The sequence below is a fragment of the Hydra vulgaris genome, chromosome 09 (genome assembly GCF_038396675.1).
Source record: "Hydra vulgaris chromosome 09, alternate assembly HydraT2T_AEP".
NCBI classification, from domain to species: domain Eukaryota; kingdom Metazoa; phylum Cnidaria; class Hydrozoa; order Anthoathecata; family Hydridae; genus Hydra; species Hydra vulgaris.
In genome coordinates this window covers 64,478,809-64,506,579 of record NC_088928.1, presented here as the reverse complement: position 1 = coordinate 64,506,579, position 27,771 = coordinate 64,478,809, and the positions used below count along the sequence as shown (strand labels likewise).

The 27,771-nt window shown below is 26.1% G+C and overlaps 2 protein-coding genes and 1 long non-coding RNA gene across 5 annotated transcripts; 2 read left to right on the top strand and 1 right to left on the bottom strand.

Moving 5' to 3' along the window:
- Positions 1 to 138: 138 nt before the first annotated feature.
- LOC136084933 (uncharacterized protein in vnfD 5'region-like) lies at positions 139 to 27,771 on the bottom strand. Of its 3 annotated transcripts, none has more exons than XM_065806329.1 (5): positions 25,698 to 27,771; positions 21,347 to 21,427; positions 4,009 to 4,104; positions 2,112 to 3,031; positions 139 to 698 (listed from the first exon to the last, which is right to left on the bottom strand). In XM_065806329.1, exons 1-2 carry the CDS (start codon positions 27,687 to 27,689, stop codon positions 21,374 to 21,376), a joined length of 2,046 nt encoding a protein of 681 aa, XP_065662401.1. In that variant the 5' UTR covers positions 27,690 to 27,771; the 3' UTR covers positions 139 to 698; positions 2,112 to 3,031; positions 4,009 to 4,104; positions 21,347 to 21,373. The 3 variants fall into 3 exon arrangements, with proteins under 3 accessions (XP_065662401.1, XP_065662399.1, XP_065662400.1); XM_065806327.1 differs by having other exon boundaries at positions 21,394 to 21,427; positions 25,698 to 27,748; XM_065806328.1 differs by lacking the exon at positions 139 to 698 and having other exon boundaries at positions 2,088 to 2,175; positions 2,890 to 3,031; positions 21,394 to 21,427; positions 25,698 to 27,726.
- On the top strand, positions 5,505 to 6,581 carry LOC136084932 (uncharacterized). The gene is made up of 2 exons (XM_065806326.1): positions 5,505 to 5,731; positions 5,887 to 6,581. Exons 1-2 carry the CDS (start codon positions 5,563 to 5,565, stop codon positions 6,579 to 6,581), a joined length of 864 nt encoding a protein of 287 aa, XP_065662398.1. The 5' UTR covers positions 5,505 to 5,562.
- Positions 8,873 to 10,096, top strand: LOC136084931 (uncharacterized). Its single transcript, XR_010640952.1, has 3 exons — positions 8,873 to 9,116; positions 9,450 to 9,678; positions 9,870 to 10,096. It is a non-coding gene; the product is annotated as an uncharacterized LOC136084931 (long non-coding RNA).

The following is a 27,771-nucleotide window of genomic DNA, read 5'->3' as shown; positions in this document are numbered from 1 at the left end:
GCATAATCAATTAAGTAAATAAATAATTTAACAATGATAAGAGGTTAAAATGGCTTTTTGGAAATATGTAAAAATAAGATAGGATAACATTATAGTCCAATAAAATTTTTAAGAAATATAAAAAAATCTAATGGTTTGTATAACTTCTTCTAATAATATAACTTTAAACAATTAAAACATAACTTTAAACAATAAAATATAAACGTATACTTCATTAACCAGAATAATAATTTTTGAAATATATTCTCATCCTTACCAGTCTACGCCCTGAGCAGTATACATATGGTCTATCGCTATGGTGATTTATCTTGAGGTGGTATTCGGCCGCTGTTCAAACGCACTCCTTCTGATGTGAACTGTTGGTTAAAGTTCTGCCGCGAGTAAGATCAACTGACTGAGGAACAGCTGCTGACCCAGCATTGATTGAAGCTGGTTAAAAGATCATTTAAGGTTTTTGCCGCAAGTAAATCAACTGATTGAGGGAGCTACTGCTGACCCAGCATTGATTGAAGCTGGTTGAAAAAATCATTTAAGGTGTTGCCGCGAGTAGATCAACTGATTGAGGGAGCAACTGCTGACCCAGCATTGATTAAAGCTGGTTAAAAAGATCATTCCGCTTATGTACCTCGCTTGAATTGGATCAGTGTGGTTTGGATAGTGGCAAGTACACTTTCTACTAATACCATGAATCGATACTCCTAGATCTACAATATCGTTTGGTGATTCGTTTTGGGGCGGTTTTAGCTGCACTAACCTGATAGACTGGCTTTAATCATATGATTTCAATAATAAGTAATCTAAGTTTTTTATAACTTCTTTTTAAAATATAACTTTAAACAATTAAAACATGAGTTTAAACAATTAAATAATAATTTAAGCAATAAAAAAATTTTTTAAATAAGCTACAAGCACTCAATAACTTTAAAATAATATAATAATATGATAGTATAATTTATTAAAAAGTTACCATTTAAATAATAATATAAGTATATAACATTGCGATAGTTAAAAGTTATTGGAGAGTCACCATATAGTTAATAGAGATATATATATATATATATATATATATATATATATATATATATATATATATATATATATATATATATATATATATATATATATATATATATACTTTTTCAGACACCCGTAATCTATAATCTTTAAAATTCTTTTTAGACACCCGTCTAACTTTGCATAAATCGATTACTTATCATATATTTTAGTATTTGTTTCCTTAGGCTGACAGGTCCAGTTTACATATCGAGTAAGCAGACCTTGTCCGATCGTTTCGGATAAATATGATACCTATCTTCTATTATCTCTCAGGTCGGGGGTAAACGTCAGACATTTATAGGCAAGATATATATAAATACACATGTTTTTAAATCTGTACTGGACATCTGTCCTATTTCTATATTTAATTCTTTACTAATACTAACTCTTATATAATCTTATCTTAGCTACTTTCTGAGGCTTCCACGGCCACACGTGTTCCATTATAGTGATTACACTTTATTGTGTAATTGCGAATTATAACCTAACCCTAACCCTAACCCACCTTTTTTCTATTAAATATATGTAATTCTATACTAATTTTTGAAATATATTTATACATAGCATAATTAATTAAATAAATAATTAAACAATAATAGAAGGAAAAATACTTTTAATATGTCATCATTCAATAATAAAAAATCTAAGTTTTTGTATAACTTCTTTAAAATATATAACTTTAAACAATTAAAACGTCACTTTAAACAATAAAAAATGAAATATAAATTTAAACTTCATTAACCGGAATAATTGTTTTTGTATTATTTCCTCACCCTTTCGAGTCAACGCCCTTAGCATCATATAACTGGTTTATCGCTATGGTGATTGATCTTGAGGTGGTATTCGGCCGCTGTTCAAACGCACTCCTCCTGATGTGAACTGTTGGTTATAGTTTTGCCGCGAGTGGATCAACTGACTGAGGGAGCTACTGCTGACCCAGCATTGATTGAAGCTGGTTAAAAAGATCATTCCGCTTAGGTACCTCGCTGGAATTGGATCAGTGTGATTTGGATAGTGGGGAGTACACTTTCTACTAGCACCATGAATCGATACGCCTACATCTACGATATCGCTTAGTTATTCGTTTTGGGGTGGTTTTAACTGCGCTAACCTGATAAACTGGTTTTAACCATATGAGTTCAATAATAAATAATCTAAGTTTTTTGTATAACTTTTTTTAAAATATTACTTTTTAAAAAAACAATTAAAACATAACTTTAAACAATAAAATATAAAAATAAATTTAAGCAACTAAACTTTAAATAAGCTACAAGCACCCAATAACTTTAAAATAATACAAGAATGTGATAGTAAAATTTTATTTTAAAAAAATCACCATGTAATTAATAAAGAAATAAATAAACTTGTTTATGACCCCGTAAATCTATAATTTTTAAAAGTTCTCTCTAGACACCTGTCTAATATTGCGTAAATCTATTTCTTATCATATATTTTAGTCTTTGTCTTCTTGAAACACGCTCCCTTGTTTTTTGATTTCTCTAATTTAACTAGTGGGATATATGTAAACAATTCTTTAAATAAATTTATAATATTTTGTTTTAATTTTGTGCTTGCATACTGGACATCGGTCCAACATCTTTTAATTTTATCTGTGATGCTTACTCTAATATAATCTTTTCTCCTTCTTCCCTGAGGCTCCTACGGCCGGGTGTGTTCCATAAAGTAACTGGTTTTCGAGTCCAGTTGCGAATTATAAATAACCCTAACCCTAACCCTGACCAAACCCTAACCCTACCCCTAACCCTGACCCCCAACCCTAACCCCCTAACCCTAACCCTCACCATAACCCTAACCCTAACCCTAACGGCTTACCTGACATAGTCCAAGATGGGTTAAAGATCATTTTGCTTGTTTGCTTCGCTGGAATCGTATCAGTGTATGTTACAAGAGTGAAAAGCTACTACCAGCATATAACGAGAATCGATACTTAGATCTCTTGCACTAACCTGATAAACTAATTTTAACCATACAAAAAAATATAAATTTAAACAATTAAACTTTAAATAAGCTAATAACCTTAAAAACTCAATAACCTTAAAATAATACATATAAATATGATAGTAAAATTTATTAAAAAAGTCACCACTTAGTTAATAAACATATGTTTATAATAATATGATAGTTGAATTCATTAAAAAGTCACCATATAATTAATAAAGAAATCTAAGAAAAAACTTTTTCTTGCCCTTGTAATCTATAATCTTTAAAATTCTCTCTAGACACCTGTCTAACTTTGCATAAATCTATTACTTATCATATATTTGAGTATTTGCTTTTATTTTTTCCCTTGGGCTGACAGGTCCAGATTGCATATTGAGTAAACAGACTTTGTCTGATTATTCATGAAATAACACTGACCTCTAACCCCTAACCCTAACCCTGACAAAAATTGATTGCAAGATTTGATGCTCACAGACAAACAAAGAAACAAACAGAGACGACGAGTTAATAAAAGCATTGGTAAAAACTACTTTTGATGCGACTATATCAAATAGAAAATATATATTATATGAATTTCAACATCAAGTTAAAACTTACTTCTTTTTTATCTTTAGGTGCCCTAAAAAACCTAACGATTTTATCACAGAGCACCGCGGATAAGGCTTTAATCGGAAGTTCACGCCTCCTTTCAAACCGATGTCGCAAAACTTGCCCAGAGGTGGGTTTTGAACTAGAGATCATTTGTTTCTGAGGCAAGTGCGATATCACTGAGCCACGGCTGACAGCTACTTGCTGTCTTAATTAATCAAACAAAACAAAAAAACAGTTGAAAGACTGTTTTAACTTTTTAAAAAAATTTTTACAATTTTTTGTTTCTGTTTTTTACTATACTTTTTGCTTTTTATACATTAAAACTTTTTTCGTTTACGAAATTATCTTGTTTAAAAAAAGGAAACCAAAAAATAGTAAGGAAAGCAATAAGAAATAAACCTATGCTGAAAAACGCTACCAAAATGCCATCTCCATACTTGGAACAATACAATCGAGATTCATGTGAGTTCATAAGACAAAACACGAATTGTAAACCTAAAATTTAATTAAAATGAGTTAATAAGTTTTCTTTAAAAACAGTTTTAAATTTAAATAAACTTTAATTAGTCAATAGATTTTTGTTAAAAACATTAGTTTTAGGCAGTTAGGTAACTAAAAGAAATATCGGAGTTTAAATACAAAAAAAAAATAAAAATAAAAATTATTCTACTAATATAAAGTAATTTGATTATTTTACATATATTAAAAATAACTTAGGTTGAACATTTTACATATTTTGGGTTATTGTCTTTTTTATAACAAAGTTGCAACTATATTGTTTATAAAAATTATATAATCTCAAATTATAAAAGCTCATAACAAAAAAAGTTTTTTAAGAGAAAAAAATTTAAAACAAAACCCAAGCAAAATTATACGTACTAAATTAGTATTTGCGCAAAATAATACGTAAGATACCTAAACTTACGTATATATGACGTATTAAATAGTACGTATCTTTTAATCCGTATGTTTACGTATTAATACGAATTTAAACTAAAAATAATATCCAAAAGGTTAAAATACGTACTTTTACGTATTTTAAAATACTTTACAAAATTTATTCGCGGTTAATCATGGTAGCAAAACATTTCAAAGGTTTTTTTTTTATAAATGAGATAAATGACTCGAGGCGTGTGATTTTTTTTCAGCAATCACCACTATATTACATCAGTTATATAAACTAAAATATACAGTGATAAGTATACTATATTATTGATTATTTAATCAAGTAATGTTTAATTTTTATTAATTTAATTTAATATTTAACTTAAATATTTAATATTTTAAATTAATATTTAACTGAAATTTTAAGGCAATTTTTAATAGAAAACGAACCGTGTCATTAGAGGTTTTGATTTAGTTCAACTAGTATTACGTATAATTATAATTTTAATTTTCATCATTGTAATAATAACCATAGTATTATATGATATATAGAGTAAAGAAGGGTAATAAGATCTGCGGGGCATTAGGATCTTATAGCTATATAATATATATACTATACTATTATCTATTATATTATTATATTATCAATTATATTATTTATTATATTATCTATTTTATTATCTTATAGCTATATAATGTATAGTTACAGTATTATATATATATATATATATATATATATATATATATATATATATATATATATATATATATATATATATATATATATATATATATATATATATATATATATATTATCATATGTTTTATATCCTATATTATATATATATATATATATATATATATATATATATATATATATATTATATATATATATATATATATATATATATATATATATATATATATATATATATATATATGTATATATATATAGATATATATATATATAGATATATATATATATATATATATAGATATATATATATATATATATAGATATATATAGATAGATATTCAAATTTGTCCTGGATAATCTATATTTTACGTATGAAAGCACAGTTCTCCTACGTAAATACCTGCACAAATGTCAACCCTAATGTAGATGTTTTATTTGCAGATTCTTATTTTACTATAATTCTATATCAAATGTCTTCCTCAAGAAATAAACGTAGAAAAGTTGCCATTGCAGTTAGTAATTTCTTGAATATCAAAAACGGTTTGTTTTATCATAAATTTTATGTTTTCACAAAATCCTTTTTATTTATCAATTATAATATTTATATTAGTCATTGCCTATGTTGTTTATATTATCTATTACATTATATATTCTGTTTAGTTATGATTTGAATTGTTGTTTAATTTTAATTTTAGGATATCAAGATGACAATTTACATTTGGAGAAATCCGAAAACTTAAATGTACATTCTGATTGTTTTGATTTTGAACCTGTTTCATTGCACGAAGAATATAATGGAGATTATGAATCTCCATTATATTCTTCGTGCAATGAAGTTTCTACCAGCAGTGATTCTTGTGGCGAAAACCCAAGTGAATTTGAGTTGCAAATTAAGTTACGCGATTGTGCGATTGAAAACAATATACCTTATGCAACAATGGACAAACTGTTATGTATTTTAAAACCTTATCATCCTCACCTACCAAAGTGTTCAAAAACATTATTAAATTCAAAACCTGCAACAATTAGAATTGTAACTAATGGTGAATTTTTTTATATTGGTGTTGAACCTTTTCTTCAAACATTGAGTGTGTCTAACCCATCAATTATCTGTTTGCAATTTAATATTGATGGTCATCCAATCTATCACAATTCGGAAATATCATTTTGGCCAATTCTGGTAAAAAAAGTTAACGATTCATTGTCACCAAAAGTTGTTGCTATTTTTAGTGGAAGGGGAAAACCAAATTTACAAGAGTTTTTTTCCGAATTTGTGACTGAGATAAATCATCTTAAAAGCAATGGTGTTATAATTAACTCACACTTGTGCAATATTGATAAACTAATATTGTATGTGATGCCCCTGCACGTGCATTTATTAAGTGCATAAAGTATAATTCAGGATATTCCAGCTGTGACAAGTGCACTGTAGAGGGTGAATGGCTAAACAAGGTTGTATTTGTAGAAACAGATGCACCCCTGAGAACATTAGAAAGTTTTGTTTCTAGAGAAGACGATAGTCATCATAACGGTGTGACACCTTTGTTAGGAATTCCTATTCATCCAATTAATAGTTTTCCAAATGACTATATGCATTCTGTCTGTCTGGGGGTAGTACGAAAACTTCTAAGTTTTTTGTCTTCTGGACCATTCAGTGTTAAGCTATCTTCGCAATCACTAAAAACAATATCAGCTCGATTAATTCATGTTTCATCGTTCTTTCCATCAGATTTTAACAGAAGGCCTCGTTCATTGGAGAGTATGAATAAGTGGAAGGCAACAGAATTTCGATCATTTCTCCTTTATTCAGGGCCTATTGTTTTGTGTGATATTCTTAGTAAACCAGTTTATGAACATTTTCTTATTTTACATAGTTCCATATTTCTATTATGTAGATCACAAGAGCATGAAGTTATTAAATATTGTGGCGAGTTGCTAAAAATATTTGTTACAAAGGCTGTTGCCTTGTATGGCAAATCATTTATGTCATATAATGTGCATTCTCTTATACATCTGCATAATGATTGTTTACAATTTGGACCTCTTGGCAATTTTTGTGCTTTTCCCTTTGAAAATGCTCTTGGTCATTTAAAACGAAGAATTCGAAGTGGATATTTGCCGCTTCAGCAAGTAGCTTCTAATCTTTCTGATAACAAATCTGAACATTCTAGGAAAGTTCACACTGATGGAGTTTCCCTTCAATACTGTAGTGGGCCTTTACCAAATCTTGGTAATTTTTTGTAATATAAAGTGTGCCATTACAAAAATCAAAGGTTTTCAAGCGGTTTGCGTGATAGTTCCGTAATAGTAGGACAAAAGTGCTATCAAATAGTTAACATCTTACAAGAAGACTTAAAAAGCCCATTATTCTTAGCCAGGTGTTTTACTGTGCAAACAAACTTTTATGACGTGCCACTTGCAAGTTCAAAATTATCTATTTTCAAAGTTAGTTGTCTTAGTGACACTTTGCATACAATTCCGTTTTCTGATATTGTTATAAAATGTTGTTGTCTCCCATACTCTTCTTCCTTTGTTGTAATCCCATTATCAGAGTTTTAAGTTCTTATTATATTTAAGAATTCTATATCCTTTTTCAATAAGATAATAAATTTATATTATACTGTATTTGTAGTTTGTTCTGTCTGTATTTATGATATACAGCATGTATTTTTGATTGTTATATTTATTTATACATTTCTTACAATTGCTATAATTTATTTGGACAGCTTTTTAAATATATATTGTAAAATTATGAACTACATTTACACATTTTATTGTTTCTTTGTTTTGAAGTTTAAATTTGCATAATGTTAGTTCTTGAAGTATATTTGAACGCTGTTTAGCAGCATGAATTTGTATTACTCTTATATGGTAAATAATAGGTAAACAATAATAGGTCTTATATGGTAATTAACTATTTTTTTATATTTATTTATTTAAATTAAGCAATTTTTTTTTTGAATATTATGTATTTGAAATTTTTGTTTATTACAGATGTCTTATTCAGTAGTTATTTTTAATATTGATAATGAAGTGGCAACAGTGTCCAGTAAATGGTTTAAAGATTCAGGATGCGTTTTGTGGCCCAACTGTAGAGTAGGGAAGAAATTGCAAAATATGTTACTAAACCATGAAGTGCCAGGTGCTGACTGGATTTCCTATGAAGTACGAGTATTGTCCAGTAACATTTGTAGGTATTTTTACTGAGAGTATGCATTTCAACTGACATTTCAAGGAGAAAAGTTTTCTTTTTTTTTTAATTATTAAACAGTTTAATTTAATATCTTTATAATTTTATTTTTGTAGTAATTCTCAAATCAGCAAGGAAAAAGGAGCGACTAGCTGAGGAAAATTCTGACCTTAGTTCGGCTGAAGATGGTAGCAGAATTATATATGCCCCTAGCAGATTTAACAGTCAGGAATATTGTCAACCACCATCCAAAATTAGCAAAATAACTTCAAATAGCCATACCACTTCCTAATTAAACAACCCTTTGATTACTCATACACCGTCATTAGTTTCTCATCCATCCTTAAATCAAACTTCAGTATCGTTTTCTAGTAAGCTAATTGTTTTATTTTGTTAAACAAAATTGACTGATTAATCAGCATATAGCATTTTTTATATCTGCATATAGCATTTTTTATATCTACATATAGGAATATGTTTGATTTGCATATAGGAATATGTTTGATTTGTATAACTTTTATGTAACTTATCAATACTGACAAAAGTTTTTTTTAGATGATGATAATGGCATATTTGATACGCAGGAGTTTTTACGACCCTTAGCCAAAGTTAGAAAATTTAGTTCTAACTGCCAAACCACTTCATCTAATAACTATCCTTCATTTCCAGATAACTCAGCACTAGTTCCTGATTTTTCAATTTCAAACTTTGTTCAAACTCCAACACCAATCTCTTGTGAGTTACTTAATTTTATTCTGTTGAAGATTATTCTTTAAAATATATTGAGTAATGGCTTTTTGCTATAATTCCTAATTATACTGAAGATTTTTGTGATTATTAAATATTTTTGTTTTATGGCTTGTTTTATAACATATAAGACAGTTTAATCTTTTATCATTATTAATCACAATCTTAATTTAGTTCTCGTTAATTATAATAAGTAAAATCTAATATTTTACATAATAAAATACAAACTATTTCTCCATCTGCATTTACCGGTTCAGGAATGGTTTTATAATTTGCTCTGGATCTGATGTTACGTTACCGGACTGTTTTAATTTTTTTTAGATTATATTCCTTGTGCCTATCATTGTACGCATGTTGTTACGTGGTTTGAGAAATTATTTAAAGAAATACAACAAATGCGTGCAGAACAAAATGTGATAAATCATCATGTCAAAATGAGCATCAGCATGCAGATAGCAATTTTTTGAATTGTCTTCCACTTGGGAGTGAAGTTGATTTTGAACGGTTCGGTATAGAGATAGATGGTGACAATGGAATAAGAACTACTCTGGTAAGTAAACTCTTGTGATATTTCCATTAGGTATTCTATAGATGAAATATTTATTTTCATTATATATTTTGTCATTATATTTTTTATTTTCATTATATATTTATTTTGGATTTGTATAAAATTATCTTTTTAAATGTTAATGTAAAGCAAAATGTACAAATGGATAATTTCTAATTGTTGTTCCTGTTTAGATACGTTACTTGCGGAAGAGGTCGGACTCAAATGTCAACAAGACCATACTAAATTTATTGAGAAGTTTACTAAAAGACAATGTTCTCAGTTGTTATTCTAGAGATGGAAAACGCAATAAAAAAAGTTTTTCTTCAATAAAGGGAAACTTTGTTTCCATAATTCAAGGTCAATATATTTAATATATATGAAAATTACAATTATTACTATGTATAAATTATATATTATCTTATTTATAATTATATATTACCTTATATGAATCATTAAATGTATGTATATATATATATATATATATATATATATATATATATATATATATATATATATATATATATATATATATATATATATATATATATATATATATATATATATATATATATATATATATATATATATATACATCTGCATGTATAGGTAAGCAAAATGGGATAAAATTGCTTACCTTTCTTTTAGTAACATTTAGTAGATGAAGAAGAGGGAAAAAGAAGAATAATAAAATAAATTGATCCCTGGGATCAATTAAAGATACTTTTTTGAGACCCTATTTAATGTCTTTTGAATATGATTAGCCCAAAAAAATTTAATACATGTAATTTAGATGTTGTTATGAAAGTTCATGAAGGTGTGTCGTTGGTCCAAATAAATGTTGCGATTACGGAACAATTAAAGAGACTCAATCAAAGAAATCGAAATTCTAAGTCTACAACAGCTGAGAAACTACACAAGAAATTCTTGAGTTTGATTAAAAACCAATTATTTTATTAATTTGAAAATAAATTGTTAAAATATAAAGTCTTTTTTATTGTTAAGAAGACTTATAAGTTCAAAAAATATTAGCGTATGATATGTTTATTTATGGGAATATGTTTGATTTTTGTCATGGCTACTAACATAATTTGTTAATATTTATTTCAGATGATGTTCATAACATATTTAACAATCAAGAGTTTTTGCAACAAACCATGTTTTAATAAAACATGTCACATAACAAAACAGTTACATTTTAGTTCATTAAAATAATAACATTTATTTTTTTTTCATTTATTTTATATTTATCATAATAAGTATTTTTAATATAAAATATAAAATTTTATTCTTTATTTTACAGGTGGGTAAGATTTTTGTTTTATTTTAAAACGAGAACATCATGTGCTCTGCATATGATGTTCTCGTTTTAACAAAAAGTGTACAATTTTTTAGATGTTTCTTATTAACATCATTGTAAGAAGTTGTTTTTTCACAGTTGTTTAGTTTGTTTGCTTAAGTTCATTAAATAATTTATTTTATTATGACTGCAAAATTATTTAAAAAAATACAGCAATGAAAATCAACATCTAGTAGCACTTCTTTGAACTATCTTTACATTGGAATAATGTTAATTATGATTGGTACGGAGATAGGATGCATACAATGGAAAACGAACTGTTGTTATGTAAGTTTTTATAAAATTTAGTCTTTCTGAGGGCCTAATTAAAAAAAAGATATTTAACCTGCTTGGTTCAGGACAATTTTTTTTATATAGGTATATATATTTAAAAAATTAGTTAAAAGTAGTAAATAAACAGCTTTAAAAAAATTATTTTACTACAATAATGAACAGACACTAAACAAACATATGGTTATATACTTAGCTGTAGGTAGTATGTTTAACTGTACATAGTATGTTTTTGTTTTGTTATTTATGTCTAGATTTGTGTAAGAGGTTAAACAACAAGATGTAATTCAAGATAAAAACATTTAGTTTATGATATTTTTATATTTACTTATGTATTAGTTTGTGTATTTGACGTATTATTGCCACACAAGACATATCTTTTGTTGGGTAGTAATATACGTTTGGGATGAGAACATTCTTGAGACCCTGTAATAGTTCTTTAAATATTATTGCTTATTTTTGTTGTTGGCACATTTAGATACTGTTTGGTATGTTTTTTAGAAACTATTTGTACGTTTAGATATTGTTTCAAAAGTTCTTAAAGACGTGTTAATCGTGCAAGTAAACGATGCTGTTAAAGCAGTTTATCTGAGCTGTTAAAGAAACTTAATCAAATGACTCGAAATTCTTTTCTTAGAGCAGCCGAAGCAACGATACTCGAAATAAAGTAATAAACTTTGAAATAAAATTTAAAAAAAAAAAATTGTCTTATTTGTTATATATAGCTTATAAATTTAATTGTCGAAGTTACGTTAATAATGGTTAAAAAAAGATCTATTAAGATAGGTATTTAAAACAACCTATAGTACAGTAAATAATACGAAAAAAATAAATAAATACGTATTAATACGTTCAAAAGATACGTATTTAAAACACCCAATCAGCGGCCAAAAGTACCCTAAATGATACGAAAATAAAATACGAATAAATACGTATTAATACGTTCAAAAGATACGTATTTAAAAATCCCAATCAGCGGCCATAAGTACCGTAAATAATACGAAAAAAAAATACGAAAAAATATGTATTAAATACGTATAATTTTGCTTGGGAATGGTTATTCACTGGGCACAGAACGTCGATAAAATTATAATATGTTTATGCAAAACATGAGGTCACGTTAATAGTCCAGTGATATGTTGTTTAAAAAAGGCTACTTCTTATTTTAAAGTCTTTGCAAGATAAACTTCATAAATTTTGTTCAAATAATGATTCACTTTTTATCATTAGTCGAATGAAAAATAAATATATTATTTTAATAACGATAAAAAAACTAATAATTGATTTATAAACCATATTAAGTTTAAACTTAATGTGAATTATAAACCACATTAACAATAACTTTTTGATCTTTCAGTTAGTTATGAGATATTTCTCCTAAATTAAATTAATTATCAAGATTTATTATGCGAAACAAATTCTAATTTTTTATTATTCAAATAAGGCAACAGGTTCTCATTATTTTTGGAACCTTTACCGTACTGTTTTATTTTTCAATTATTTTTTTTTTAAACCACCTCTTACAAGTGTTACTTATGTTATGTTATAGTGTATTAATGGCAAGTTGTGCAATGACAACCCTGTTGCAGTTGCAACAAAAAGTTTATTAGCCATTTCAACACTTTGCGATCTATTGCAATCTCAGTTAAACAGTTACTTAAACTGTAAAGCAATATCCCTCTACCTCCACAAATCTTTTTTTCTTCTCTGAATGGAATACTGTAATTATATTTAGACTGGTTCTTCTGATGATGCATTAAGACATCTAGACAAGCACAAAAAATGGGTTGTAAACGTTGTTAAACCTCCTCTAGCTCTCAAGCTTGAGTTGTTCGCCAAACTTCGTAAGGTTTTATCCCTTTCTCAATAGAGAAATTTATACAAATACTATTATGGTCACTGCTCAATAGGGCTATTATCTTTAATTCATTCAAGGAAAACCTATTCAGTACTGAACCATTTGAAAAAATATATATAAATTACTAATAAATTTACTGATAAAAGACCTTTTTAATATAGCAGTATAGCCAACAATATAAACTAAAGAATTGCATTCAAAACCAGAAACATGTATATTTTCTAATCTTGTTACTGTTTCAGATAAGTCTTCTTAAAAACATCTAGAGTAAAATGGGGCACTGTGGTAAGCCGGCACAGTTAAGTTTATTCAAAAACTAAGACTAATTAGATTCATTAAGGCATTAAAGCATTTAAGCTAAAGATCAAGTAAATCGCTAATAGTAATGAGTAATGAGCGGGAAATTATTAGTAATTCAACTCTATTTTAAAAAAAAATATCATACTTGTCAGATCATATTTTCATGTGTTTAAACTTACATATCAATTAAATTTGCATATATAAAAATTTAATACTTTATACCTATTTACACATTCCGAGATAATAATTATGAGTATTTTAATATTATATTTAAAATGTAACTTTGTATATATTGAAGTAAACAGAATTTATAATATAAAATATTATTCTACATTCGTTTCCAAAAATTGTTCTGATTTCATTTTTTTGTTACAAAATACTATTTCGATTTGATAGTATTACTGATTTTGACCAGAAGAAAATAAGTACAATTAATAAATAATATTTAATAAAAAATAATTATTATTAAAATCACCTTATTAAAAAAAATATATTTATTTAAAACTTCTATGCGTAAATGCTTATAAAACAACAGTCTTAAGGTAGACTGCTGAGGGAAAAACTTATTTTAAGAACAATATATAGCTACACATGCGAATATATGAAAAAATAGTGTTTTAAATCAAAATTCAATAGTATTTATTGCTGTAAAAATTCAAAGGGCTTTTATAATACACTTTGCTTAACTAAAAAAGAAATTGGCATGTTTTCTTGATTTTTATTACATTTTTAATTTTGTTACACAAAAAACAAAAATTAAAAAGTTTTTAATTTTTCAAACTTTTTATTTATTTATAACAAATTGGAACAGTTTTTGAAACGAATCTTTTTGTTTAAAAGACAACAACATCATACTACTGCATTTAAAAAAAAAAAAAGATTTTATGTAATAGAGTTGTTTTGATTTTAATCGATTGATTTAAATCAGACAAATTAAAATCATGATTTAAAATGAATTTTTTTATTTTAATTATCTTTAATGATTATTTATTGATTAATCAAATTAAGGTAAATTGCACTGGCTAAATATAGCTACTGCATAAACTAGTATTAGTTATAATATTCAGATAACGAATCATAAAATATATATTATGTAGATTATGCTTAATCAAGAAAGATACCCAGCTGTTGACTATAATTTATCATTTCCAAATCATCAATTTTCAAGAGCATATAGAGATGCATCTGTATTTAGTGAAAAAATTTTATGGAATAAACGAATAACTCCTTCAGACTATAAATATTTATACCCTCTTATGGTTTTTGATGTTAGTAAACAATCAGAAAGATTAAAATCATCAGTAGTGGATGTACAAATTAAAGCAACATTTATTTCAGCTGTTCCAGCAGATACTGAAGCGTTTGCTGTTGTAATACCTGATAAATTTTTACACTTTCAATCAGACGGAAATAAAATGAATATTGTATATTAGTTATTATTAAAAAATTATTGAAAATTATTTAAAAAAAAAATTTTCTTTATATAATAAAATACACAAAGAAAAGTTTAAAAAGCCTATTAGAAGAAAGTAATATTTCAAAGACAATATTGCCACATTACTAATGGTTGCTATAGATAATTGGTTATTATATAAATAATCTATTATGACTGAGATGAAAGAAGTAAAATAGAATAAACCAGTTGGAAGACCTAAAGTATATAAAAAAGAAAAAAAGTAAAAAAAAGTTGGAAGACCTAGATTGCATCCAGTAAAAGAAGCAGAAGAAACCAAAGAAATAGATCCAAAATATGAAAGATTAAAAACAATTAGGAAAAACCCAATATCTGTTAAATTAACAAATATGGAAACAGGAGAAGTAACAATACATAATTCTTTATATAGAGCTATGCGGGAAACTGGACATGGATGGAGATATCTTGAATTACGTGATGGAAAAGTTGATAATAGAGTTAAGATTGAAATATTAAATTCGGAAAAAAAAATTGAAATATTAAATTCGGAAAAAAAGGGAGAATGCTTATAAAATATTTACATGTGCTTTGTAAATATTTTAAAATATAATGACAAGATTTTTTATTATTTGAAAAATTATTTAAGGAAAATGAAAATTAGAAAAAAATAATCTTGTTATATAAAAATGGAAAATAAAAATATTAGAGAATTAAAACAAATCGCTAAAGTGCGAAGAATTAAATATTAATATAATATGAAAAAAAGTGATATCATAAGATCACTAGCGAGTACACTAGTACAAACTACATCAGCTGAACCTATAAATCTAATAGACAAATCGATTTAAGTAAAAGAATTGAGACAAATCGCTAAAGAGAGAAGAATTAAATACTATTATAGATTGCAAAAAAGTGATCTATTAAAAGCGTTAGTGAGCACACCAGTACAATCTACATCAGTTGAACCTAGAAAAAATAAGAGTTATAAAACCAGAATTTAAATTAACACAAGCAGCTGTTAAGAATGTGATGAAACAATTTACAGCTAAAAAAATAGGTTATGATGCTTTATCATTTAGTAAGTTATGATGCTTTATCATTTATGAATGCTGCTAAAAATACCGAATAATGAAGAAAAGTATATTAGTTTTTCGAAAGAAATTAAACTTGGTGAGTTTAATAATAAAGAGGGTAAGAAAGTTGAAATTAAACGTGAAATCCATTTCTTAAATTTAAATTTATTATTATGTCTGATAGTTTATGCGCTTCGATAAAGCGCATAAACTATCAGATTTAAATTTAGTTTTAAATTTATGTCTGATAGTTTATGCGCATAATCATGTTGATAAATTCGGACATACAACAATTAATTCAACTACAAGTCGAGTAGTTTCAAATGGATTAACAGCATCTCAAGCTAATAGTTTGTTTATTAGAAGAGATGGGCAAAAAATGCAACAAGTGATATTGATATAAATACAAATAAATTAATAAATGTAGCAGAACCTACAAATCCAAATGATGCTGCTACAAAGTATTATGTTGACACAATAATACCTAATCCTAGCAGTTTAGAAATAGTACCAAATTCAAGTTTAACATGCATGGGAAAATCACAGACTCCTGAACCAAATACAGGTACTGATGGAACAGCAATTTTTACTCAAAATAGCGGTCCTGGTATTCTCAGAAAACTATGGTTAGCATTTATTAGGTAGTATTGTGTCAACATAATACTTTGAGCAGCCGTGGCGCAGTGGTTAGAGTTCAGGCTCAGAACCCAGAGGTCCGTGGTTCGACGCCGACTCTAGCTAAAAGCGACATTGGTAAAGAAGGAGGCATGAACTTCTAGTTATATGCTCTCCTGCGGTGCTCCGTGATAAAGCCGCAAGGACTTCTGGGAGCACCTAAATAACCTAAAAAAAAACATTTAAAGGAACATATCCTAATGGAAGTGTACCAGGTAACGTATTTATTAGAATATACACAGATAATACACTTTGCATAGAAAGTATTGGTATAAATACTGTAGATTAAGCTTGTGATTTATTATTTGCTCTACTTGGTGGATCATTTTATAACAACTCTTTAGGAGAATACTTTACACTTGATTTACCATTTAGAACTAATCTATCAATTAAATTATACAATAAAACTGGAAATCCAATTACATATTGGTTGCAACCTTATGCTACAATAAGTTTAACACAACAAACAAATATTATTTCATTAATACCCCCATTTATTTCAGATCTTAAAACTATACTCACCAACATTTAGATATTTGAACACAAGTTATGGTAGTGAATATATATTATTGAACACTACAGGTAATAGAAATGGTGCTTATCTAAAATATATTAGAGTGCATATTATCGGTAGATCTGGAAGTTGGTGGGAATCAAGAGTACGCATGTATGACACAATCAATCTTCTTGTAAACAATAACTCAGTTATTCAACCGTGGACACCCTATAACTATAGTAGTTATACAAAATTCCTGGATATGACAATAATAGCAGATGTACATTCTGTTCATCTGGTTTAGAAGATCTTTATCTTTCTTTGTGGAATAGCTCTCATATTACCTCATTTAAAAATAGATCATCTGGACTATTGCATCAATTAAAACCAAAAATTGATTCAACTACTATCTCTTTTTACAGAAATTTTGGTAAAAAAGATTCCACGCCCAGCGTTACTAACAGTAAAAGATTAGTAGTGACATTAAACTCTAGTGATGCACAAGTTGGACAATCTGGAAGTTTTGCTGCTCTAATAGGTGTAGCATACTATTATGCATAGATTTCACTTGTGAAATCAATGAGCTATAACTTAGATAGATTACATTTATGCGTAAATTTCAGTTGTAATAAGTGACTTTAAAAAAATCTTACTATATAAAAATAGAAAACGCGCAACTTTATTTACACAAAATTTTTATGATCTAGTTATAATGTAAAGTTAGCAAATAAAAATTATAAAATTAATTTTATAATTTTGAAATTGTTTTCTTTAAATTTTTTTTTTTTTATATTATTTTTCTTTATGTTATTAGCTCAAAAATTATGGATAGTATAATGGTTTAAATAGATGAAGAGATTATGGTTAGGGATATGGTTGAAATGAGTTAAAAGATTATGGATGGGTTTATGGTTAAAATGAGTTAGGAAATTATGGTTAGGTTTATGGTTGAAATATGATATAAGATTATGGTAGGGTTTATGGTTGAAATGGATAACAAGATGGTTGGCTTAATGGTTGAAATTGATGACGAGATGATGATGAGATGATGATGAGATGATGGATGGCATAATGGTTGAAATAAATGATAAAATGATGACGAGATGATGGTTGGCTCAATGGTTGGAATCGATGACGAGATGATGACAAGATGATGATTGGCTTAAAGGTTGGAATGGATAACGAGATAATGGTTAGCTTAATGGTTGAAATGGATGATGAGATGATGGATGGCTTAATGGTAGGAATGGATGACGAGATGATGACGAGATGATGGTTGGCTTAATGGTTGGAATGGATAAAAAGATGATGGTTAAAAAAGGACTTGGCGCAGAGCTTCCATTTTATACTACTTCTGAAAGATATTCAAGATGGCGAAAACATTATTATTTGTCAGGAAACCTTAGAAAATATCAACCAAACAACTGAAGAACCACAAACTAGTGAATGTTCTGTTAAAACTGAATCTAGTCAAACTGCTGTAGATAAAACAAGTTTTTTGTGTTCAAATAAAAAGGCAGTGACAAGACCAAGCAGTGGCAAGACAGTGGCAACTAAATTGGATTCATTCATCATCTCCCAAGCTCTGACAGCCACGTTTGCATTCAGCTGCCCAAAATTTCACTGTGGTTAATAATGGTGCAGAATCCCCATACACAGAATCCATCTCACCTTTGATTTGCATAGGCGTATTGCCTTTCGAAAACAAATATTTAATGACATAATATAATATATGTATATATATACATATATGCATATATATACGTATATATGTATATATATATATATATATATATATATATATATATATATATATATATATATATATAATATATATATACGTATATATATATATATATATATATATATATATATATATATATATATATATATATATATATATATATATATATATATATATTGTGGCGTTAGAATAAAAGGGTTCTATCTTCATTTTTTATTGTTGTGAGAAATTAACTCTGGACTTTTAATTATTTAAATGTTTTACAGTTGTTGTGGTTTATATTGATAAAATATATGTTTTTTATGTTATTTATGTTTAATAATTAATCTTACATTATTATTTCATAATTTTTAAAATTGCTTGACTAGAAACTAATTGTTAATTCCAACTTTATTTAAAAAGGTTGAAATTGACAATGAAAAAAGAAAAACTAACAATTTTCAAAGTTATATAAATAATAATAAAAAGAAATATATTATATAAAATTATATGTTTTATCTTCAAAAAGTATTAAATTGTTATTGTAAAAACCAATAAAACAAAAAGAAAATAATACTGTGAGTGTTGTTTTGTCAATATGAAGAGCTTTTTTTAATATAAAACAATTTTGTGACGTTGTTTTATTGCTGTTTTTTTCAGTTTACAACAATAATAACATTAAACACGCTTAAAATAAAACTAAGTTAATAAATAAAATTGTTATAATTAATAAATTAAAACATTGTCATTATATAACTTTAATTTTTGAGCAAAAGCATGATATCCATAGACTAAACATGCTATATCCAAAGACTAAACATACTATATCCATAGACTAAACATGCTATACCCTCAGACTAAACAAGTAAGATCAAAGCAAAAAATATTAGATACTACATTTTTTACTGGTTTAATATTTGCAATAGAATGCTTCTGTTTTTAACCGTTTTCGAAAAAAACAAAAAAAAGACACCTTTACAAAAAATTATTTAGCTTTTCAAAATCTTTACGATTTAAATAAAACTTTCTTTCTCACTTGCACTATCTTCTAAATCTAAAATTCTAAATATTGATGCTGTAGCTAGATCTATGTTTGAATTTCAGGAATGATCCTTGCTATGCCACAGAGTATTATGGATGTTGCTGCAATTAAGTTTATAAATAATTTTCGTCGAGCGTTACAATTCTTTATAATTTTTGAACTTTTTTAATAACTTTAAATTTCATTTTTAAAATAATTTGAATAAGAGAGTTTTAGATGACAAAAAATCACTTCATAAAATGTTTTTTTAAAAAAATTCCTAAAAAACAACTAGCATATTTATAACAAATTTTTAATCTTTAAATAATTGAAACTATAATTAAAAGTATTGCGTTTATTATATTCTATTTGAAATTTCTTATTAAAAAAAATTTTAGTTAAAGGCTAATACAAAATAAAAGGCCTTGACAAAATAAAATACATAAAAAGAAACATTTGGTTTTCCTTAATAAAAATCTTAAACAAAAAACAATTTATGATTTAAAGGATGACAGAAAATAAAAAAATAGAAAAAAGCTAAATTGGAAACCAAATATTTAAAAAAAATCTAATCACCAAGATGTGAAAAGCAATCGTGATACGCCTAATTTGAGCCCTGTATATATATAATACTATAGTACTTGTAAAAATACATGCATTCAAGAAATAACACTTATTTAAAAAAATCTAAACAATTAAATGAAAGATACATTATTTTTAAAACTATCATCAAGATTGGTCAAAAAAAGTTGCACTAATAAAATCTAAAAACTTTGTTTTAATATTATTACAGTAATATCACAAATATTAGTCAAATAAGTCTAAATATAGCCAAATGTTAGCTTGAAATATTAAAATAATACTCTTGCTGTTGAATGTTTTTTAAATGTCATTTTTTTTCATGTCTTTTCAGATTTTTAAAGTGCTAACTAGGCTTGTGGAGCTAAGCCAGAGTTCTTTGAAAATGCATGGATAAAATGCATGATTATGTTAATCATATAAGTAGACCAGTAAGATTTTATATACTTAATATATTTACTAGTAGAGTTTGCTGATTCCCAAATTATTGATAAAAAAGGTCCAACAAATTAACTAAAGGCTGGTAAGAGACAGATTTATGTAGATAGAGACCACTGCTGTTTGCCAAATGGTATTTGCATACTTAGTTTATTTTAGTATCAGACACACTGCATAGTCGCTGCATTGAAAAGCATATTTATTTAAAGAGTATTTTTATGTTGCATCCAAGAAATACTTGTAAAAAGCATCAGCTAATAATAATCAAATAAGTATATTTAAAGTTATTTTAAACCTTTATTTTATTATACTATTAAATACTTTATTATACAATGATTAGGCTTAACTTAAAAAAACAAGAAAAGGATTATGTTATTAAATTAGATTAACAATCTCTATCATTAACTTGAAAGTAACATTTAAAATTTAAAGCAAGCATTTAGAATAAATATAATAATAAAAACCTTTATAAGCATAAGAAATGTTATTGGCTAAAATTTCTTTTTCTTACTTGAAACTTCTGATTGAACCTCTTCAATGTCATTCTTGTTTTGAAAAAAAAAATGCATATTTATAATTCTACAATATTTTTATTATACTTATACAACATAAAAATTCAATATGTATTTTACAAAAAAGAGTGCTAAATGTTCTAAAAAGAACATAGCCATAATAAATGAGTAGAAAATCACTTTTCAAACTTTTTTCATTTTAATTTGTCAATTTAGACTCATTGTAAATGAATTTATTTCTGATGTGGCTTAATTGATGGAAGTTACTGCATATATTTATTAAACCTCATGTAACTTTATATTTTTCTTTTAACTGTTTTTCTTTTTTCACTCATGATACAAAATTTACCTGCGGTTTAAAAAAACCTGTGTTAGAGAAAATTTTAAAATACTTGTTAAAATGTAATTAATAAATATATTTTACTCATATTAGTTTGAATAGTTTTTCTTTTGTTACCTGGAACTATATATATAAATATATATATATATATATATATATATATATATATATATATATATATATATATATGTATATATATATATATGTATATATATATATATATATATATATATATATATATATATATATATATATATATATATATATATATATATATATATATATATATATAATTAGTAAAAAACACTTATCTAACTTTTATCTTCGACTTGGAGTTTCACCATTGCTGGATCATCAGGAAGAGTTCCTGATGGAAAGGACTCTTCCTGATGATCCAGCAATGGTGAAACTCCAAGTCGAAGATAAAAGTTAGATAAGTGTTTTTTACTAATTAATGTATTTTACAAATAGAGTGCTCTGTTCTTTAAGAACATTGAGCACTCTATTTGTAAAATACACTAACATAATTTACATATATATATATATATATATATATATATATATATATATATATATATATATATATATATATATATATATATATATATATATATATATATATATATATGTATATATATATATATATATATGTATATATATATATATATATATATATGTATATATATATATATATATGTATATATATATATATAGATATTTTGTATAGTAGAAAATCATTTATATATATATAATTGGTCGATAAGCATTTCCAGCCCTCTAATAAATTACATAAAATATTTAATCGAAATACAATTAAAGTTAGCTACAGTTGCACAAAAAATATGGAAAGAATTATAAAAGGTCACAATAAGGCTTTGTTAAACAAAAAAGAAATCCTAAATGAAAAATCTACAGAAAATCGTAATTGTAAACAAAAAATTAATTGTCCAATAAGTGGAAGTTGTTTATCAAAAAATGTGGTATATAAATGTTTTGTTTCCTCTAAGAATGTACCTGATAAACAATATATTGGCATAACAGAGGGTGAATGGAAGAAACGTTTTGCCAATCATAAACAATCTTTCAAAAATAAAAAGTATTCAAAAGACACCATGCTGTCAAAATATATATGAGAATTGAAAGAAAAAAATATTGATGATTTTATAGTGAATTGGTCTATCCTTAAAACAGCGCCTGCATATAACAATATTTCCAAAAATTGCATACTATGCCTACAAGAAAAATTTGAAATAATTACACATTCCAATCAAGAATGCTTATTAAACAAAAGAAAAATTATAACCACTACCTTGATATTATAGAGAAGCATGAAGGTTATATTAAACATAATATTGAGAAAATTATAGATAATGCTGGAATTTTCAGAGAAGCTAAAAATCTTCTAATTCAACTGGAGAAATGTGAGAATAAATTAAAATATTTTAAACTGTGGCTTCAATGTACTGTTAAAATATTTGCAAAGATATTTAAAAAAAGAAGTTATATTTATAGCTTCAAAGTGACTCAACATCATTGTCAGATGCATGTGAAATTTGGTTCTCTCCTGAAGGATGAAGACATGAAGCCATATTATATGGAAATTAAGTTAAAATTTGATGAAGCAACGGAACCTTTTCATTTTTTGGCAAATTTGACTGATATTAAATACCAAGGTATGGCAACCAAATCTAACCCAAAAATTGAAAGAACAATTTTAAAACTACATTATTTTAACTTATATAACTTACATAAGACATTAGCTGATTCTAGACTACAGACACAATTTATGACATAATATATTTACATTTCTCATTTTTAATATATAAAGCAGGAATGCAGTATTCTTTAATTTTAGGAAAATCTTTAAGCATTGAACAAGAAGCTGCTGTAGAAGCTTGGCTAAGTGATAGGCACAATGAATATGTGGCTGGATACTATGATTTCAGGCTAAAAGTTACAACTTCCTTTCCACCGCACATGTTCAACGATAACTTTATTTCTACAATTTCAAGTGAAAGATGGTGGGGTATAATAGATTTGAAGCAAAGGCTGCATCAAAAATCTTTACCACTGCCAGAAGGGTTTGAAAAATTTTTTCAATCTCTTCATAGTTATCCTGCAAGCACTGGCTCCATAAAAAGAGTGTTTTCTACTTTTGGTATTGTGTGGAGCAAGTTAAGAAATAGGTTTGGGAGCGATAGAGCTGAAAAGCTTGTTCGGATATACAGACATTTGAGAGGTGAAGAATTTGATTGTTAAACAACAATGGCCAATCATTTTGTTAAGCTTTTGAAACTTAATGAAATATAGATTGTAATCTTCATTGATTTTTCTTTTTCTTTTTAGGCGTTAAACTAATTTCCCTAATAATTTTTTCTGTATAACCCCAACCAGCTATACAAATGATTAGTCATATTATGGATTGTTCTGTAAGGAATTTTAACTAAAAAGTATAATATACATATATATTTCATAATAATAAATCCAATATTATTTACAATATAGGGTTTATAAAAGCTAAGAATCTGTTGTAAAAAAAGATATTTTTAAAAAAACCCAAATATCTTTGGGTTTTTTTAAGCTGGGTTTTTTTGGATTGGGTTTTATTGGGTTGGGTTTTTTTGCCAACCTTGATATATATGTATATATATATATAACTCCTAACTGGTTGTCAGAATGTTTTTCCAAATCTTGTTGATAAAAAAAAATTAAAACGCAAAGCCAGAACTTTTTTTTTATTACTTGATAGGCATCCTGCCCCAACCAAACCCTAAGTCGATGTAGCAGCACTCCGCTGCCAGTCAGGCTATTTGACAGTCGATGTAGCAGCACTCTGTTGCGAGTCAGGCCTTTTTCAGTCGATGTAGCAACACTACCTTGTAACAGAAGGCTATAATGTAGTCGATATAGCAGCACTCTGCTTATGATTTACAGTAAAAAAAAAATATATATACATATATATGTAAATTATGTTAGCGTATTTTACAAATAGAGTGCTCAATGCCCTTAAAGAACAGAGCAATAATAAATTAAATTAGTAAAAAACACTTATCTAACTTTTTCTTCAACTTGAAGTTTCACCATTGCTAAATCATCCCTGCCTATAATCATTATAGGCAGGGATAATCCAGCAATGGTAAAACTTATACTATATATATATATATATATATATATATATATATATATATATATATATATATATATATATATATATATATATATATATATATATATATATATATATATATATATATATATATATATATATATATATATATATATATATATATATATATATATATATATACATAATATATATATATATATATATAATATATATATATATATATATATATATATATTATATATATATATACATAATATATATATATATATATATATATATATATATATATATATATATATATATATATTATATATAAATATTATATATATATATATATATATATATATAATATATATATATAATATATATATATATATATTATATATAAATATTATATATATATATATATATATATATATATATATATATATATATATATATATATATATATTTAAACAACTTTAAAAAGTATTCTTCACAATAGAGTGCTAAATGTTCTTAAAAGAACAGAGCAATTATATATTAATAGAAAATCACTTAACAAATTTTTTTTTCCATTTTACACTGTGTTTCATCAACAAAGATTTATCAGAAAAATTTTCTGATGAATCTTTGTTGATGAAACACAGTGTAAAATGGAAAAGTATTTTTGTTAAGTGATTTTCTACTAATATATATATATATATATATATATATATATATATATATATATATATATATATATATATATATATATATATATATATATTATAGTACATTCACATTTGTTAACTCATTTAAATAAACAAACATAGACATTAAACACAAGTATAAGTGAATGAATTTAAATATGATACCTTTTTAACAACTCTTTTAATATCCACTTCTCTAATATTCGAAACATTTATGCCTAAAGATATGATACTGTTATATTTATATTTATCAAATATTTTATAATATTTTGTACTTTGATTGATGGCTTCTTCTGCAGAATGTTTATACTTTATTTCTATTACCATTCCAGTATCCATTTTATCACTTATTAAAATAATATCTGCCCGGGCCTGGTTTGAATACCATACTTCTGTTCCATATTTATCTATTGATTTCATTTGAATGACAGTAAGAAAAATTAATGAATTTAAAAAAGCTTCATTGGCATGCACTCCACTTTCTTTTGTATTATCTTTGATGTTAACAAACTTAGGGCAGGCATTGATTAGTTCTTGTAAAGACTCTTTTAATTTAGATGTATCTTCATTGCTAAACAGATTAAGAATCTCTTCTGTTACATTATTGAACAATTTCATGTCAATTTTATAAATAATGGAGTAATAATCTATTAATTTATTTTCCAATGCAGACAACACTTCTTTGTTAGGTAATCTTATTTGTGTCTTCCTAGATTCTTGTTTCTGGTCATTGCAAATAGTCAAATAACCAGCTGCAAAAATAAAATTGAAAAATAAGCTAGCAACACTATCATTTACTTCATAGGCATCACCTTTTTCTATTAAATTTTGTAATGTCAAATGATCCTCTTTGCTAAGCTTTAATCCTTTTAAATTTACTTCAATACCACTGCCTCTCTGACCATTGATATCTTCATGATTGCATATTAATTCTTCAATTTTTGTTTTAATTTTATCAACTTTGAATAATTTTTTAATAAAATCAATACTGCCACTCTCTTCCCAATAATTACGTATTTCTTTAAATGATAAAAAATTTGCTATAGACCATGGATTATAAAGATTTAAAGATAAATTAAAAACTTTATAGCCATTATACCAATTTTTAGCTTTAATTTTTAAAACTGTTGATAGTTCAAACTCATTTATTAAACTTTCAACATCTTCCTCAGAAAAACCATAGTATTGTGCAAAATTGTTGTTTAGAAAATTGTACTCAATTATGTTATTTATATCAGAAAACAAAGCGGACTTGGCAATTCTGAAAATGCCAGTAATTAATCCCTTTTCTAAATAGTTATTTCCTTTAAATGTTTGGCCTAGCATTAAACTTAAAAGCCTAAAAGTGTTGTCAACATCTTCTTTAGAAAAACTTGGATTCATTAATATATTATTATATGGTGTATCATACTCGTCTAACAACAAGAACACTTTGCTATCAAAATGATTATGCAATAATTTGGATAAAAAAAATAAACTATTGCAAACATCGGTATCTGTAGCTTGTCCATTATTGTCATATAGCATGTTAAACTTTTCTAAATGAGTTTTTGCCCTTTTTTTAATAAAACTATTTGGCTGATTGTCTGCAGAATATGCATATAGTGGATTTAGCAAATACATATGTTCATAAAAAACCTCACTTATAACAGCTTTTAAATTGCTTTTAATTTCAAGAAAACTGTTTCCTTTCAGAGATTTAAAACTAACAAAGATAACAGGGTATTTTCCTTGGTACTCTTTCATTATGTCACAATACTGAGTTATATTTAATGGTTTTTCTAAGTACTCTGTTTTGCCATGCGAATTGATTTCACCTTGAAAAAGTCGATAATTAGAAGTTAGAGCTTTGTCTGATTGTCTATTTCCATTTTCATCGACTTGAATCTCTAGAAACGTTTTTACCATACTCAAGTTTAAAGTTTTACCCCACCTCCTGGGACAGGTAACTAATACAGTTTCACTATTGCTTTCTAAAAATTCTTTGATGAACACACTTTTATCAACAAATACTGAACTATCTTCTAACAAATTTCTGAATGTAGAAACTCCTAATCCAATTTTAGCAATTTTGTAATCAATTTTTTTGGAAAGAGAAGTTTTTTTTAAATTACTAGAACTTTCTTTATATGATTTTTGTAACGACGCAGTAGACATTTTATTCCTTTAATAAACTGATAGCAAATTTGTATTGTTTTTTAGGGCGATCTAAAGGGCTTGGGTTCTTTAGTTTGGAGTC

Bases quoted from the DNA above. Each gene is read 5' to 3' on its own strand.
- LOC136084932 (XM_065806326.1), top strand. From the start codon at position 5,563: ATGAAAGCACAGTTCTCCTACGTAAATACCTGCACAAATGTCAACCCT. The intron at 5,732-5,886 runs GTTTGTTTTATC...TTTTAATTTTAG, and splicing joins TTTCTTGAATATCAAAAACG to GATATCAAGATGACAATTTA.
- LOC136084933 (XM_065806327.1), bottom strand. From the start codon at position 27,689: ATGTCTACTGCGTCGTTACAAAAATCATATAAAGAAAGTTCTAGTAAT. The intron at 21,428-25,697 runs GTATCATATTTA...TTTCAAAACAAG, and splicing joins TTAAAAGAGTTGTTAAAAAG to AATGACATTGAAGAGGTTCA. The intron at 3,032-4,008 runs GTTTATTTCTTA...GGTTAAAATTAG, and splicing joins GGTAGCGTTTTTCAGCATAG to TTTATCAGGTTAGTGCAAGA.